The sequence below is a fragment of the Aotus nancymaae genome, unplaced genomic scaffold (genome assembly GCF_030222135.1).
Source record: "Aotus nancymaae isolate 86718 unplaced genomic scaffold, 86718_ANA_hifiasm-v0.15.2.pri h1tg000059l, whole genome shotgun sequence".
NCBI lineage: Eukaryota > Metazoa > Chordata > Mammalia > Primates > Aotidae > Aotus > Aotus nancymaae.
The window spans coordinates 58,633,138-58,651,203 of NW_026988473.1; the positions used below are offsets into that span (position 1 = coordinate 58,633,138).

Sequence of the window (18,066 nt, forward strand, 5' to 3'; positions counted from 1 at the left end):
CCTCCTCATCCAGGCCTCATCCCACCAGGACAGGCAGCAGGATGTGGGGAGAAGAACATTGGCTTTGAAGCTAGGTGGCCTTGGGCCTGAATTCTAGCTCTGTCACTTACTAGCTGTTGATCTCAGGCAAGTCACTTAACTGTTCTGAGCCCCAGTTTTCTCATCTGAAAAATAGAAATAGTGATATCCTTCTCCTAGGGTCATTCGGAGACTGTATATAAACCAGGCATTTCTATGAACCTGGTGACACAATAGACTTGTGCAAAAGGCTCACACTCTGCAAAAGGTAATTGCTTACTGGGTTGATTTATAAGTAGTCACTCATTATTTGCAGGCTGTTTGCTCTACAGCACAGAAACTTTAAGATTCAGAGACTCAGACTGATGGGACTCTGTCACTGAAAAGATGGGGAGGCAGGCCCAAAAGAAGTGACTTGCTCGAGGTCACACAGGGAACTGGGACAGTGATGGAGCTCAAACACAGGTTTCTGATGCCCAGTCTGCAGAGAACATTAGTGATCACTTGGTCAGACTCCCTTACGCACTCAGAGGAACTGAGGCCCAAGTGTGGTGATCAGGTGGTAAGGAAATCAGGAGGGCAGGGGTGCCTCCTGCCAATTCATGGATGAGTTGCCAAGCCCAGGGTTAAAAATGACGTGCTGAAAGCCACCTGCAAACCTATAGGAAGGCCATACCTGGACCCCAGCTCCCCTACAAGGAGGAGGCTAAAGACTTTCCAGAGCAGGCCCTGCTCAACTTCAGTCTCTGTCCCATGGTAACAGTGTTGAGTCAGCCCTGCCTGTCCCAGGGTCCAGCTCTAACAATAGGAAGAGTTTAAGTAGCTTCAGGTTAATTTCCATTTGCTACAGATAATCAGGCCCTGTCTCTGTCCCCTAGAACTGATAACTGATCATTTGCGCATTCATTCTTTCATTCAACAATCATTACAGATGTCTTCTGTGTTTTAGGCCCTGGACTGACAGCAGCAGAGGATAAAGAAATGAAATGCATATGTTTCCTCCCCTCAAGGAACGCAGCATCTACTGGGGGAAACAGAGGCTCAGGAAGGTATGGCAGCTCAGAGAACGGTCACCTGACCCAGCTAGGGACAGGACATTCCAAACCCCAGATGTTCCCTTCCCCCTGAGCCCATTCATTTTGCTTTGGCCAGGAGGAACAATCCCCCCAGCCCACAGTTCACGCTGCTGTGTTCTTTGCAGGTCCAGAGTGCTGGCCTGTGTCGCAGGAAAGGCAGGAGTCCTTACGGTGCAGCTGCAGAGGACACACTGGTTGGGCAGGCGGGAGGGGAACAGCTCATGGGCACTGAAGATCTCTCCGTGTTGGTACATGGTCCCATTGTGCTGGCAGGACTTTGGAGGGGCCCGGAGCCCAGAGGGAGTATGAGGTTCTGCAGTAGGGGAGGGCCAGGAGGAAGAAGAAAATGAGGTTTCATGTGAATCTAAAAAAAAAAAAAAAACTTTGCTGAAATTAAGAAGGCCACTTTTCTGAAGATTTTGCATTTGACCCCAACCTGACATTTAAACCAAGCTCTGGCCTGGGCCTTGCTAGCCATTCCCCATATCAGCTAACTAAGAAGTCCCTCTGATACCTACATCTGGCTATGTCCCTCCCTCCCATGGCTCCTACCACAGCCCTCCAGCCCCCTCAGTGTCTGAGCCAGCCCCAACCAGAGCAAGAAGAAAGAGCCAGCAGCCTCAGCTTCTGCTCAGTGGGGCCTGAGTTAGTTCATCCAGCATTGAATGAGGGCGCATGAAGCACTTCTCAGTGCCAGGCACTGTTCTAGGTGCTGGGAATACAGCAGTGAGCAGAAGAGTCCCTGCCCTCACGGGGTTACATTCTAGTGGCGCTGGCTGAGATGATTGTCCCTGTGATTGTATAAACTTCTGTCATTCACTGGCCCCTAGAGCCCCCCTCTCCATGACCTGCCTCATCCTGCCAGGTGGAGGGGTAAGCCTCTGGTCCTGAGAGAACCCACTCATTCATTCAAGACCCCTTTACCAAGCACTTCTCTGTTCCAGGCACCATGCTAGGCAATAAGAATGGAGCAATGAGTAAGATTCAGCCCTTGCCATCAAGAAACTCAAACTCAAAAATTAGGGGTGTGGTGGCTCACACCTGTAATCCCAGCACTTTGGGAGGCCTAGGTGGGAGGATTATTTGACTCCAGGAGTTCAAGACTGGCCTGGGCAGCATAGTGAGACCCTATCTCTACAGATTTTTTTTTTTTAATTTTTAAAAAAGAAGTTCGAAGGCTAATTAGGCAGAAAGATAAGCCACAAGAAATGATGCTGTAGCAGGTAAGGGCTAGGGCAGACGAAGGCACAGAAGTTGTGGCAGCACAGAGGAGGAGCCTCTAACTTAGCCAGGGAGGGGTGGCCCGCGAAGGCTTCCTGAAGGACAATGGTTGGGAGAGTCTTGAAGAACTAGTGGAGCTGAGCAGGCAGAGGGCAGGGGATGGAAAGAGAGAGGGAGTGAAGAGCATTTGAGCCACAACAGGCCTGGGCCTAGCACAGGGGGAAATCCCAAAGTCAGCAAGAAGAGCTAAGGCCCCTGGAGTTAGCGTCAGACACAAGGACACTCCCCTACTGTGCAGGATGCAGCTGAGAGCCACGTTCCCCTCAGGGACATGGAGCCAGGAATCTCTATGACCCATGTCAGGACCACGAGTCAGATCCCTACTGGGCTCCCCCTGGAAAAGGAGTCCCACTCCACACCAGCTCACAGGAAAGCTCTGATTCCAGAACCCGGAGCCCAGGCCAGAATCTGGAGCCTCCTCTTCGCCACTTTATGCTTCTAAACATCAGTTTTCCTCTCAACCTCCCCTCCCACCTCCAAGTTGGCCTCCCCTCTGCCCGCTCCTCACTGGACACTTGGTTTTGCCAGTTTCCTTCCCAGACTACCTCTCCTTCCTCTGACCTCTTCTTCCTAGAATCTCATTCTCAGAGGCTCTTAGAATCTTAAAATCATGAAATCATAGACATTTAGCATCAGGACACATAGAGTCCCTGAATCTCAGCACCGGGAGAATTCTCAGAGAACAGGACCCACCTCCTTTTGTTCTTCTCAGCCCCTGCAGTGGTAATTCTAGGGTCTCTCCATAGGACCTTCAAGCTCAAGATCACTTACCTTCACTTCCCAGACTGCGCCCACGCCCTCCAGCTCTGGGCGGCCCGAGAGAGACTGGAGCCCACGTGTGCCAGTCAGCAGGCCAGGTGAGCAGGCCTGTTTCCTGCAGCTACTTCCTGCATGTCCTCCCTCCCTTGCTATGCATGCCTGCTTAAGGACATGATGTCTCTGCTACCCCAGCGCTGCCTGGGGTCTGGGCTATTTCCTCCTTGAGCACCTTTGTGTATCTACACCTCTGCCCTTCTCCTTGCAGGGGTCTCCCTCAGCTAGAAGGCCACATTGGGAGTAGGAGAAAGGCCAACGGGTGGTGGGGAGGAGCATGACTACTTACCCACACACCTGGGACAGCACTGCTGTGGCTCCGTCACGGGCTGGGGGCAGTGGACAGGCGGGCAGTGGAGGCGGTAACAACTCACATGGGCGCTCTGAAGGGGACACAAGGGTCAGTCCTGGTTCAAATAACCATTGTCTCCCACCTGTACCTGTCCTTTCCCAAAACTCCCACCCCAACTGCAGAACTCCGTACTTGTCATAAACCTGTGATTGGACTGAAAACAATTAAGTTTGCCCAGTCCCTCCACATCCCTGGCCGCCAAGGGGATCTCACTTGGCCCTCACGTCCATGTGCCTCCCTGTTCATGGACTTGCTCAAACACTGTGTCCCCTTCACAGAGAAAGACATGTAAAAGCCTAGAACTGTTTGACATTGATCTTGATGCTTTGACTGTGCTATTTTAACTCTGGGGCTTGATCCTTTTAACTGTGGGGCTGAGCCTTGTGGTTCAGAAAGGAATGAAACATGAGGACAGGTGACCAGGAAGGAGTACGAGACTAAAAACCTGCTGTAGAGAAGACAGACGGCTTTATGATCCACCCCCTAGATCTCTAAGAGGTTTGGGCAATTCTGGACAAAGCCTTTGGAGAGGGCACCAAAGAAGGAGGGGCCTGAAGTTCCTTCTCTTTTCAAGTATAGCAAGTGAGAGAACTGGGCAGGGGAACGTACGCAGAGAGAGATGAGCAGAAACCGAGGGAGAGCGGCCACCACCCCTTGTGAGGGTCTTCCCAGCTCTTCAGGCAGGTTTTTGGCCCCTCATCAGCCTTCCTGCACTTTGTTCTTCGTTGTGTTACAAGGGTCACTCTGCTGTATTGTGATGAACCATTTATACCTGTGTCACTGATTCAACCAGGAATTCCAAAGAATAGTCAGCATGGGGCCTTGCTCCAAGTTAGTGGCTGCTGGCGTCTGAATGAATGCATGAGTGAGTGAAGAAATGAGAGTAAGGAAAGGAGGGGTCAATGGGCCCCTCCCAGATGAATCGAGCCTGCTTTGTTCAAAATTCTGAAGTTGGCAAAGTTTGTTTCTAGCCCCGCCTCTTGCCTCCCCACTTGTTCCTTCCCCCTGTCCTCTCCCTGGACCTGAGTTCCCTGGTAGTACTTCTCCCAGAGGGAGACTCTTGCCCTATGGAAGACCCTAGACTGGCCCTGGGCCTTCTGGGGTCACTGCTTCCCAGGATGGCCAGAGGTAATCGTGAGGACTAGTCAGTGCTAAGGGGCATCCCAGGATCCACAGGATTGGTCTGAGCTCTAACAGGCGCCTTCTAGGGGCCCAACACACATGGGTGCTTCATAAATGTCTAGAGGATAGACTGAGGCCCCCAGATGAGAAACTAGGATGGAGTGTAAGGAACTGTGTGGCTTGAAGAGTTAGAATCAGTTCTCTGGATTCTGACCTTGGAGGAGCCAAGGATGGTGATAATTATTAGCACCACGAAGCAGGAAATAAGATGGAGACAGGCTAGCAGCAAAAGGGCAGGTGGGGCCCTTGGAAAAGCCCTTTGCAGCCACAGGGAACCTCTCAGGAAACTCATAGCCTCCATTTATTGAGTGGCTACCCAGGTAGGGGCTTTACATTATATAAAAATCATCCCACTTAATCTTCTCAACACCCCTAGAGGTAGGTACCATATTATTAGTCACATTTTTTAAATGAGAAAAGAGCCTTTGAAAGGTTAAGTTGCCTAAGATCACACAGCAGGTAAAAACTGTCACCAGGGCCTGTGCACTTTCCATGATGCTGAGCTGCCTCTGGTGGGTAGGCGTGGACTCATTCATGCTCAATATTTGCTGCAGATCTACTGGGTGCCAGGCCCTCTTCTGAGCAGTAGGGAGGCAGCAATGAGTGGGACCGACAAGGTTTTCTGCTCTCCCGGAGCTCATATCGTAGCAGTGAAAGGTAGACTTATTAAACAAGTAAGCAAGGGCCGGGCGTGGTGGCTCTTGCCTGTAATCCCAGTGCTTTGGGGGGCTGAGGTGAAAGGATCACTTGAGGTCAGGAGTTCGAGACCAACCTGGACAACATGGCAAAACTTCATCTCTACAAAAAATACAAAAATTAGGCAGCAGTGGTGCGCCTGTAATCCCAGCTGCTTGGGAGCCTGAGGCAGGAGTATTACTTGAATCCAGGAGACGGAGGTTGCAGTGAGCCAAGATTGCGCCACGGCCCTCTAGCCTGGGTGACAGAGCGAAACTCCATTTCAAAAAAAGAAAAAAAGTAAGCAAGTAGGAACAAGAAGGTTTCAGATGTTAAATTTATGATACATAATAAAATAGAGGGCCAGGCGTGGTGGCTCACACCTGTAATCCCAGCACTTTGGGAGGCCAAGGCAGGCGAATTGCTTGAGGTCAGGTGTTTGAGACCAGCCTAGACAACATAGTAAAACCTTGTCTGTACTAAAAATACAAAAATTAGCCAGGCGTGATAGTACATGCCTATAATCCCAGTTACTTGGGAGGCTGAAGAACAAGAATCACTTGAACTCAAGAGGCAGAGTTTGCAGTGAGCCAAGATCGTGCCACTGCACTCTAGCCTGAGTGACACAGCAAGACTCTGTCTCAAAAGAAATAAATAAATCGAGGAATATTATTTCATTAACAGGGTAGACTATTTTAAAAACAGCTGTCAGAGAAAGCCTCATAAGGAAGTAACATGTATGTTATGAACTGGGAGATGAGAAGGAACTGTTTATGAGAAGATCTGGGGGAAGAACATTCCTGGCGGAGGAAACAAGTGGGAACAAGTTTCAAGTGTTGGAACAACCGACAGAGGTCAGTGTGGCTGCAGCGGAGTGAGCAGGTATGAAATGAAATTGGAGAGTAAGGCCGGGCGCGGTGGCTCATGCCTGTAATCCCAGCACTTCGGGAGGCCGAGGCAGGTCAGATCACAAGGTCAAGAGATTGAGACCATCTTGGCCAACATGGTGAAACCCCATCTCTACTAAAAATACAAAAATTAGCCAGGTGTCATGGTGCACACCTGTAGTCCCAGCTACTCAGCAGGCTGAGGCAGGAGAATCTCTTGAACCCGGGAGGTGGAGGTTGCAGTGAGCTGAGATTACACCACTGCAGTCCAGCCTGGAGACAGAGCAAGACTCTGTCTCAAAAAAAAAGAAAGAAAAAGAAAAAGAAACTGGAGAATAAGAGAGAAGCAGAGCCCTCACCGGGGATTTGAATTGTTTTACTGTAGGGCCAACGAAAGGCTATTGGAGTTTTTTTTTTTTTCTCTTTTCTTGCCTTTTGTCCCTGAATTAGATCATGACAATCAACACACAGTCTCTGTATGCCTGTCAATGAGTTCAGCATCTGTTATTGGAGGGTTTTAAGAGTGGAATGACATGATCAGTTTCATGCTGAGAAAAGACCATTCTTGCAGGGTGTGGTGGCTCACACTTGTAATCACAGCACTTTGGGAGGCCGAGGCAGGTGGATTTCTTGAGCTTAGAAGTTTGAGACCAGCTTGGGCAAATCCCATCTCTGCACAAAATACAAAAATTAGCTGGGCATGGTGGCACGCACCTGTGGTCCCAGCTACTCAGGTGGCTGGCATGGAGGATTGCCTGAGCCTGGAAAGTTGAGGCTGCAGTGAGCTGAGACTGCACCACTGCACTCTAGCCTGGGTGCCAGAATTAGATCCCGTCTCAAAAAATCCAAAAAACAAAACAAAACAAAAAACCATTCTCACTCCACATGGAGGATGGATTTAGAGGGGGAAACAGGAAAACCTGTTAGGAGGCTTGTGTGGCAGCCCAGGTAAGAGATGACGGGTGACGGTGGCGTGGATTACGGGGAGCAATGATGGTGGAGAGAAGTGGAGGGATTGAGGGTTGATTTTGCAGATACCAGCTAAAGTCCTCTGGGTTGAAGAAACTGTATGTGAACTCTGAGAAACGAATTAACTCCAATGGCTCAAAACACTTGGACTTTGTCAACTGGACCACATGATATGTCTGGAATTTTCTGTTATGATTTCCTTTCTGTTTTCTGGCTATATTTCATAAAGTTTTTCTTGAAAAGGCTGATTGGCCTCAGATGTGCTAAGGAAAACTGAGGGGAGACAGTCATGGTGGGGGTTGTGTCCCCATTTCTACTTGGGGCCAACACTGTAGAAGCAGTGGGGAGTCAGAGGAAAAGATCCCAGGAGGAGTAAGACCCCAGAGTCAAAGCCAAGAGGGGGCTAGCCCCCCACTCCACCTCCCCACAGGGTCTCCTCCAGAGCTCTTCTCTGCTCCCACCCCAGAGGGTTGTGTTTTAACAAGGGAGACTCTTAGAGGCCTTCTGCGTTCCTCTCTCAGCTCTGTGTGAAGAAAGAGAGGGTCTGGGATGCTGGCTCTGGCTGGAAGCTAGCTACCCCTCCCTCCAAGCACCAACACCCAGACAAAGAAAGCTGGGGACATCTAGACTGGGCGTCAGGCAGCTGAGCTAAAGCCAAGGGTTTTTCAAGCCTCCTAAGCCACTTCCTCCTCTTCCTCCTCTCCAATCTCATGCCTTGCCTATGAATTCTGGACCACGTGGAGGTCTCATTTATTCTACCCAGTTGATTTTACAAGGCCCTGTGGAGGTGCTGGATTGGTGGGGTGTGGTGGGGCAGGAGGAGACAAAAAACAAAGACATGGTCTCTACCCCAGCTGGTTCAGCCTTTGGCAGGGAATCGTACCAGGCGTGAGTGAGGGCCCAGCAAGTCCTGGTCTCAGGGGTTCAGTCTGGGAGGGGCAGTAACCATGCTACCTGGCCAACAGTGATCAGGGAAAGGGGCAGAGAAACTCATGTGGATCCCAGAAGAAGAAGAAACTTCCAGTGGAGGTCATTTTCCCATTTGGGCAAATCCTTGAGGAACAAGTAGTTGGGCTAGTGGTGTTGGGGGAACACATCCTAAGGCAGAGCCAAGTGGCTGGAGGAAAGATACGTGAAGAGGAAGGAATGAGAGATTAGGTCCAAAAGGCTCTGTCTTGGGCTGCGTGGGAAGCAGGGAGGCTGGCACCAGCACAAGGTGGAAAGAAGGCTGGGATATGAGACAGGAGACCAGGGTCCTCATCCCAACCCGGCCACTGATGTTTGTGTGACTTATCTTTGGGAGGTACACTGTAGCCATCTAATCCTATATGTTGAGTACTCAGTAGTGAAGTGGCTTGTCCCGAGTGCCTCAGCTGCTGCTGACAGCAAGTTCTAGAAGGCATGCATGGTCCTCCTTCTGAGGTGATTCTCTGTAGGGTTCTCACATCCCTGACACAGGTGGCCAGGTGGCCAGAGGAACCTACCTCCGAGCAGGTACAGCGCAGGCAGTACATCAGGCCTTGTGGCTCCAAGTAGGGGTGCCAGCTCTCGCCAGGGGAGTATCTCTTCCCATGGAAAAGGCAGAGCATGTCTGGGCCTGGCAAACCAACCAGTGCCATGTTAGTCCCAGGAGGCTCCAGCCCAAAGACCCTGTCTTACTTCTCCTTCTTTCTGGCTCTAGAAGAGATGTCATCTGGGCCACTCAGGCAAAACAGAATCTGTGGGACAACTGGGCATGCTCTCCAGGCAGGGGGCCGAATGTCTGAGTCTGAATCTCGGCTTGACCACACCCTTACTGTGCGACACTGGGCATGCCACTGACCCTCTCTGAGCCTTAATGCTTATCTCACAGGGCAGTTAGGGAATCAAGCAGTGAAATGCTGTACATATTTATGTGGTATCAACGTTAGTTATGATTAGACGAATGAGGCCCAGAGAGGATAAGTTACACCTGAGGGCCACACAGCAAGTCAGTCACCAGGCAGGGATGACAGCGCCAGTCTCCTGACTCAGTCCTGTGCTCCTCTGTCTTCACAATCATACTTATTTCCTTTTTATTTGTCCCATTTGGCCTATTATTTAGTACATTACCACATTCTTCCCTCCGTCTCCACCCCTCTCTTCTCCCATCCCCCTCCCCCGTATACACACACAAACACACACACGCACACAGACAGACACACACACACACTCTCTCTCTCTCTCTCTCTCTCTCTCGTTTTGGGTCCTGTGGCCCACCTTTTGAACAAAGCCCTCCTAGTGTGAAGACCACCAGCCCCTGTATAGAGGAGGGTTGGCAGGGATAGGCCCAAGCCACGCGCTGGGAGCTTTCTTGGGGACATGTACCATGTCCTTACATTTCAGTGAGCCATGATGGAAAGGTTGTTAGGAAACTAACTTTCAAGTAGCCTTAAAAATGATCGTTGCTACTACCGTGATTTGTGATTGGCATATCAATGGACTTTTTTTGCAACCATACATCAGTTGTCAATATTTGGATGTATGCTTCTAAGAACTAGAATTGTTTGTTCCATGGGTTGGCTATCTCTCCTGCAATCCTGCTTTCCTGAAACCTCTGCCTCTCTCACCTCCCATAACCCGTTGATCCACTCCTGCTCGCACCTCCTATCCACTCATCGCCCAGCCCCGGGTCACACCTCCCAGCCTAGCTCTGCAGTCTCATGCCCTGCCTCTCTGCCTCCTGCCCCATCCTCACCAACCCTCCTCTGCACAGGTACCTGGTGCTCTTCACACCAGCAGGGAGAAACACGCCATTGCCTGAGCTCTTTTCAGGAGGAACTGGGAGGCCCAGCACAAGCTAAGTTTTGTGGAATTAAATATGGAGAAGGGAACCAACATTCATTGACTATCTTCTCTTTGCCGAACTCCGTACAGAAGTTAGGTATCTCATTAATATTGTTATTTTGACCATTCCTCAAGTGAGATGAGTACCCAAGGCCATGCCGAAAATTAAATTGAACGCTTGTAAAGTGCTTACCGAGTCCAGTTTCTGACCCTTAGTTGAATGCTATTATTATGATAATTGTGGTAACAGTCACAAAGCCGCTGCAAAGTGGACGTTGTCATCTGGAAGAGATGATAGTATGCGTCTTGCAGTGGCTTTGTGACTGTTACCACAATTACGAGAAGGCTCACAGAGACTACGCCACTTGCCTAAAGCCCTCTGCTAGGATTTCAACCCAGGGCTCCTGCCTCCAAAGCAGAGCTCCTTTCTCTTTACCTCATCTCCTACGGCTTTTCACCCAATCCCAGGGCCTAAAGGCTCAACTGCCTTCTGCTCTCTCTGCCATCGGCCACCATCCCTGACTCCCTATCTTATTCTCTTAGTCCCCTGTTGGTCTAAAATGTAGAAGTTGCCTCTCATGCTTCCTCCTTCTCATTTTCCAGAGTCAAGCATCTTGGAAACATGGGCTCTCACATTTCCTAAATCACATTCTCTCAGACCTTGAAACAGAATCGCAGAGCATTGAAAGCAGTAATGAGAAGGGTGTGGTGAGCAGGGAGCTCACATTCAGGGCAGGAATTCCTTCTCCATCACACTGGGGGTTGGGCTGGTGTGCAGCCCCCGCTTGACACATGCCTCCAGGGAACAGGAGCTCATGGGCCATTCCTAACCATTAGGAAATTTTCTTTGTAAGGAGCTGGAGTTGGCCTCTCTCTGGTTCATGACATTGCTCCTGCTCTGCCCACTTGGGCTTCCCAGAACAAAGATTTGAGACTGCTGTCATGATGCCTTCAGTCTGTGCTTCGTGGGCTGCTGGGAGTAGGAACACATGGTTTAGTTCCCTCACCGTTCCCTGCCCAGCTCCCCAAAGTGGAAGAGCGATCAAAGTTTGTCTCTCACATTCCCAGCAAACCAGTAAGGCCCGGCTGGCCCGTATCAAATGAGCTGTGTTTATCTCTCAGCCTCCACTGGCAGAGAGGGTGGGACACAGGCCCAGCTGGGGTGCTGGTCAGAGCCAGCCCAACTCTCCAAGGAGTGAATAATTTCCTTCTTCCTCAGTCTCCTCCTCCCACCAGGGAGGGGGCGATTGCAACACTGCCACCACCTTAGGTCCCAGCCTGTTGCTGAAGAAGCCTTGTCCTACCTTCCTTGGGGCGGCCCTGTAGCTGAGGTCCCTGTGCCACTTGGCACCCCCTTTACCTCACTGCCTGCTCAGAGCATGAAGACAGAAAGAGTGTCTCAGCCAATGCCCAGGCAGGGGGCCCCTTCCCCCCACCAATAGACCTGGCAGAGGCTGAGAATGTGGGGGGCCTGGCAGGAAGCCTCTGGTGGCCACAATCCCCACCCCACCACACCCTAGAAGGTGACAGGCACAAGGGTGGCATGGCCTGGAGTTCTCCCCTCCTCAAGTGAGATGAGTGCCCAAGGCCATGCCAAAACCAAGCAGGAGGAAGAACTGCCAGGCGGTGACAGGCCGCCTCTGTTCCTGCAGTCCTGGCACTAGCCCCAACCCTTGAACATGGCTAGTGGAAAGAGCTTTAGTTCTTTAAGTCACAAATTCACTGTGTGACATTCAGAGACTCATTCTCTCTTCTCTGAGCCTCAGTTTCCCATCTGCAAAATAAGGGGAGGGGGTAAGCTATGATCTTCAAAGATTTTCTGCATAGTTTATGAATCCATGATTTCAACATTGGAAGACTCCAAAATTCTAGGATTCTAAGCTTCAGGATTTTGAGAATGCCACAAAAGGTTTCTAAGAACCTATATTTCCTTAGAACACAAAGCTACCAGAATTGTCCAATGCTGTGGTTCTAAGATTCCATCATTCCAAGATGCTATGATTCTTGGATATGTTGATAGTCTCCTAGGCTCTCAGAGGCTCCAAAGTGGGTTAGGATGAAGTTCAGGGAGCCAGTAGGACCAGTCCCAAGTGACGCTGTGAAGGAGGTAAAGTGTGTCTCTCACATCTCACTCCCTTCCCATACACTCCCTTTGGTCCTCTGTGGCTTTCCCACCCCTGCCCTGGCCTTGGGCCTGCCCTGATTCCTCTCCCACCCCACCACCATGTCTCATCCCACCTGTGCTCATGCCTCTCTCCCCATCTCAGAGGCCAAGCATGCCTTTTCTCAGGGGCCTTTTGGAGTCAGATCAGCTGGGATTCAAATTGTGGATTTGGCTTTTATTTGCAGCCTGAATTTAGACAAGTTACCTAACCATTCCAGTCTTCTGTTTCCACATCTATTAAACGGAACTAGTAACAATCTCTACCTCTCAGAGTTACTGTAGAATTAAGTCAGATAATATATGTAATACACCTAGTACCTAACATACATTATGTGCTCAACTAAATAGTAGGTTAAAAAAAAGGGGGAGGATCCAAGATAGCGGAATAGGAACAGCTCCAGAGTGCATTTCCCAGTAAAAACAACGCAGAGGGTGAGTGCCCACTGCATTTCCAAACAAATTTTCACTGCCCATAGACCAGGAGTTTCCTGGGCTGAAAAGCGCCATGAGTTTTCAGCATGGTGGTTTCAGCCGATGCCGGCTTGGCACACAGAAACTTACAAAAATCTGGGCGGCCATTTCAACTGGCACCTGGAACACCTGGGAGACAGAGCCACCCATTCAACTGAAAGGGAGGGGGCAGAGACAGGGAGCCAGGAGATCTGGCTCAGCAGGTACCACCCCCACAAAACAAGCAATCTGAAACGCTCTGGATGGAGAGTTTCCCAGCAAGGACAGCTGGACCCAGGAAGGTCCAGCTCAGTGCGGGGAAGGACGACCACCACTACCAAGGCAGTCCACACAGCAGCTGGGCAGAGCCTCTGCTGGCAGACTGTAACTAGAGTACTCCATGTGGGGCACGGCATCTATGAAAAAAGGCAACAGCACAACAGGGACTTATAAATAAAGCTGACCTTCCTAGGACAGAGCACCTGGGAAAAAAGGTAGTTATGAGTTCCGCTGCAGCAGACTTAAACGTACCTGCCCAGCAGCTCTGCACAGAACAACAGAGCTACAGCACTTGAGCTCCTATAAGAGACAGACTGTCTCCTCAAGCAGCTCCCTCACCCTGTATACCCAAAGAGACACCTCATAAAGGAAAGCTCAGGTTGACATCTGGCAGGTACCCTTCTGGGATGAAGATAACAGAAGAAGAAATTGGCAGCAACCCTTACTGTTCTGCAGCCCCTGAAGGTGAGCCCCAGGCAAGCAGGGTCTGGAGTGGACCTCCAGCAGTCCTGTAACAGAGGGACCTGACTGTTTGTTAGAAGGAAAACTAAAAAACAGAAAGAAATAACTTCATCATCATGAAAAAGGACGTCCCCTCAGAGACCCCATCTGAAAGTCACCAACTACAAAGACCACAGGTAGATAAAGCCACTAAGATGGGAAGAAACCAGTGCAAAAAGGATGAAAACACCAAAAACGAGAATGCCTCTCCTCCTCCAAAGGATCACAACTCCTCACCAGCTAGGGATCAAAGATGGATGGAGAACGAATCTGATGAATTGACAGAAACAGGCTTCAGAAGGTGGATAATAACAAACTTCTCAGAGCTAAAAGAACATGTGCTAACCCAATGAAAAGAAACGAAGAACCTAGAAAAAAGATTAGATGAGATGCTAACTAGAATAAACAGTTTAGAGAAAATATAAATTATTTGATGGAGCTGAAAAACAGCACGAGAACTTCACAAAGCATACATAAGTTTCAATAGCTGAATCGATCAAGCAGAAGAAAGGATATCAGAGATTGAAGATCAACTCAATGAAATAAAATGAGAAGGCAAAAATAGAGAAAAAAGAGTGAAAAGAAATGAACAAAGCCTCCAAGAAATATGGGATTATGTGAGAAGACCTAATCTATGCTTGACAGGTATACCTGAATGTGACATAGAGAATGAATCCAAGCTGGAAAACACTCTTCAGGATATTATCCAGGAGAACTTCCCCAACCTAGCAAGCCAAGCTGCCATTCAAGTCCAGGAAATACAGAGAACATCACAAAGATATTCCTCAAGAAGAGCAACCCCAAGGCACATAATCATTAGATTCACCAGGGTTGAAATGAAGGAAAAAATGCTAAGGGCAGCCAGAGAGAAAGGTTGGGTTACCCACAAAGGGAAGCCCATCAGACTCACAGCAGATTTCTCCGCAGAAACCCTACAAGCCAGAAGAGAGTGGGGCCCAATATTCAAAATCCTTAAAGAAAAGAACTTTCAACCTAGAATTTCATATCCAGCCAAACTAAGCTTCATAAGCAAAGGAGAAAGAAAATCCTTTATGGACAAGCAACTGCTGAGAGATGTTGTTACCACCAGGCCTGCCTTACAAGAGCTCCTGAAAGAAGCACTAAACAAGGAAAGGAACAACCAGTACCAGCCACTCCAAAAATGTACCAAATGGTAAAGACCATCAACACAATGAAAAAAATGCATCAACTAATGGGCAAAACATCCAGCTAGCATCAAAATGGCAGGATCAAATTCACACATAACAATATTAACCTTAAATGTAAATGGGCTAAATGCCCCAATCAAAAGACACAGACTGGTAAACTGGATAAAAAATCAAGACCCATCAGTGTGCTGTATTCAGGAAACCCATCTCATGTGCAAGGACACACATAGGTTCAAAATAAAGGGATGGAGGAAGATTTATCAAGCAAATGGAGAGAAAAAAAAAAAAAAGGCAGGAGTTGCAATCCTAGTCTCTGATAAAATGGACTTTAAACCAACAAAGATCAAAAGAGACAAAGAAGGGCATTACATAATGGTAAAAGGATCAATGCATCAAGAAGAGCTAACTATCCTAAATATATACAAACCCAATACAGGAGCACTCAGATACATAAAGCAAGTTCTTAATGACCTACAAAGAGACTTAGACTTCCACACAATAATAGTGGGAGACTTTAACACTCCACTGTCAATATTAGACAGATCAACGAGACAGAAAATTAACAAGAATATCCAGGACTTGAACTCAGATCTGGACCAAGCGGACCTAATAAACATTTACAGAAATCTCCACCGCAAATCCACAGAATATACATTCTTCTCAGCACCGCATGGCACCTACTCTAAAATTGGCCACATAATTGGAAGTAAATCGCTCCTCAGCAAATGCAAAAGAATGGAAATCATAACAAACAGTCTCTCATACCACAGGGCAATCAAATTAGAACTCAGAATTAAGAAACTAACTCAGAACAGCACAGCTTCATGGAAACTGAACAACTGGCTCCTGAATGTCAACTGGATAAACAATGAAATGAAGGCAGAAATAAAGATGTTCTTTGAAACCAATGAGAACGAAGAGACAATGTACCAGAATCTCTGGGACACATTTAAAGCAGTGTCTAGAGGGAAATTTATGGCAATAAATGCCCACATAAGAAGCAAGGAAAGATCTAAAATCGATGCCCTATCATCAAAATTGAAAGAGCTAGAAGAGCAAGATCAAAAAAACTCAAAAGCTAGCAGAAGACAAGAAATAACTAAGATCAGAGCAGAACTGAAGGAGATAGAGACACAAAAAACCCTTCAAAAAAATCAATAAATCCAGGAGCTGGTTTTTTGAAAACATCAACAAAAGGGGATATCACCACTGATTCCACATAAATACAAACTACCATCAGAGATTACTACAAACAACTTTATGCATATAAACCAGTAAACCTGGAAGAAATGGATAAATTCCTGGACACTTCCAGCCTCCCAAGACTAAACTAGGAAGAAGTTCACACCTTGAATAGACCAATAACAAGGGCTGATGTTGAGGCAGCAATTAACAGCCTACCAACCAAAAAAAGTCCAGGTCCAGATGGGTTCACAGCTGAATTCTACCAGACGTTCAAAGAGGAGCTGGTACCATTCCTTCTGAAACTATTCCAAACAATACAAAAAGAGGGAATCCTCATAAAAATCATTTTATGAGACCAACATCATCCTGATACCAAAACCTGGCAGAGACTCAACAAAAAAAGAAAACTTCAGGCCAATATCTACAATGAACATAGATGCAAAAATCTTCAATAAAATACTGGCAAACCGATTGCAACAGCACATCAAAAAGCTTATCCATCACGATCAAGTAGGCTTCATCTTGGGGATGTAAGGCTGGTTCAACATATGCAAGACTATAAATGTAATCCACCACATAAACAGAACAAAAGACAAAAACCACATGATTATCTCAATAGATGCAGAGAAGGCCTTCTACAAAATTTGACAGCCTTTTATGCTAAAAACTCTCAATAAACTAGATATTGATGGAACGTATCTCAAAATAATAAAAGCTATTTACGACAAACCCACAGCCAATATCATACTGAATGGGCAAAAACTGGAAGCAGTCCCTTGGAAATCTGGCACTAGATAAGGATGTCCTCTCTCACCACTCCTATTCAATATAGTATTGGAAGTTCTAGCCAGTGCAATTAGGCAAGAAAAAAAAAAAATAAAGGATATTCAATTGGGAATAGAGGAAGTCAAATTGTCTCTATTTGCAGACGACATGATTGTATATTTAGAAGACCCTATCATCTCAGCCTCAAATCTCCTTAAACTGATAAGCAACTTCAGCAAAGTCTCAGGATACAAAATCAATGTGTAGAAATCACAAGCATTTCTATACACCAATAACAGACTAACAGAGAGCCAAATCATGAGCAAACTCCCATTCACAATTGCTACAAAGAGAATAAAATACCTAGGAATACACCTAACAAAGGATGTAAAGGACCTCTTCAAGGAGAACTACAAACCACTGCTCAAGGAAATGAGAGAGGACACAAACAGATGGAAAAACAGTCCATGCTCATGGTTAGGAAGAGCCAATATCATGAAAATGGCCAAGTGCCCAATGTAATTTATAGATTTAATGCTATCACCGTCAAGCTACCAATGACCTTCTTCACAGAACTGGAAAAAACTACCTTAAACTTCATATGGAACCAAAAGAGAGCCTGCATAGCCAAGACAATCCTAAGCAAAAAGAACAAAGCCGGAGGCATCACGCTACCTGATTTCAAACTATACTACAAGGCTACAGTAATCAAAACAGCATGGTGCTGGTACCAAAACAGAGATATAGACCAATGGAACAGAAAAGAGGCCCTGGAGGCAATGCCACACATTTACAATCATCTGATCTTTGACAAAACTGACAAAAACAAGCAATGGGGAAAGGATTCCCTGTTTAATAAATGGTGTTGGGAAAACTGACTAGCAGTCTGCAGAAAGCAGAAACTAAACCCCTTTCTGACACCTTACACTAAAATTAACTTCCGATGAATTAAAGACTTAAACATAAGACCTAACACCATAAAAACCCTAGAAGAAAATCTAGGCAAAACCATTCAGGACATAGACATAGGCATAGGCAAGGACTTCGTGACTAAAACACCAAAAGCATTGGCAACAAAAGCCAAAATAGACAAATGGGATCTAACTAAACTCCAGAGCTTCTGTGCAGCAAAAGAAACAATCATTAGAGTGAATTGGCAACCAACAGAATGGGAAAAAATTTTTGCAATCTACCCATCTGACAAAGGGCTATTATCCAGAATCTACAAAGAACTAAAACAGATTTACAAGAAAAAAACAAACCCATCCAAAAGTGGGCAAAGGATATGAACACTTTTCAAAAGAAGACATATATGAGGCCAACAAACATATGAAAAAATGCTCATCATCACTGATTATTAGAGAAATGCAAATCAAAACCACATTGAGATATCACCTCACGCCAGTTAGAATGGTGATCATTAAAAAATCTGGAGACAACAGATGCTGGAGAGGATGTGGAGAAATAGCAACACTTTTACACTGTTAGTGGGAGT

The 18,066-nt window shown here is 47.3% G+C and overlaps 1 protein-coding gene and 1 non-coding gene across 5 annotated transcripts in view; both read right to left on the reverse strand.

Moving 5' to 3' along the window:
• CHRDL2 (chordin like 2) overlaps window positions 1-18,066 on the reverse strand; it is a 39,692-nt gene that overhangs the window by 12,013 nt on the left and 9,613 nt on the right. For 2 of the 4 annotated variants that reach the window (XM_012469679.2, XM_012469678.2), the window contains exons 2-4: window positions 8,738-8,850; window positions 3,478-3,571; window positions 1,265-1,407 (exon numbers count right to left, since the gene is read on the reverse strand). In XM_012469679.2, coding sequence (XP_012325102.2) covers window positions 1,265-1,407; window positions 3,478-3,571; window positions 8,738-8,850 — 350 coding nt within the window. Of the gene's footprint in view, window positions 1-1,264; window positions 1,408-3,477; window positions 3,572-8,737; window positions 9,318-18,066 lie in introns of those variants that run through there. The other 2 variants (XM_012469681.2, XM_012469682.2) reach the window with 2 other exon arrangements.
• Window positions 6,728-6,790, reverse strand: LOC135270310 (small nucleolar RNA SNORD43). The gene has a single exon (XR_010338470.1). It is a non-coding gene; the product is annotated as a small nucleolar RNA SNORD43 (small nucleolar RNA).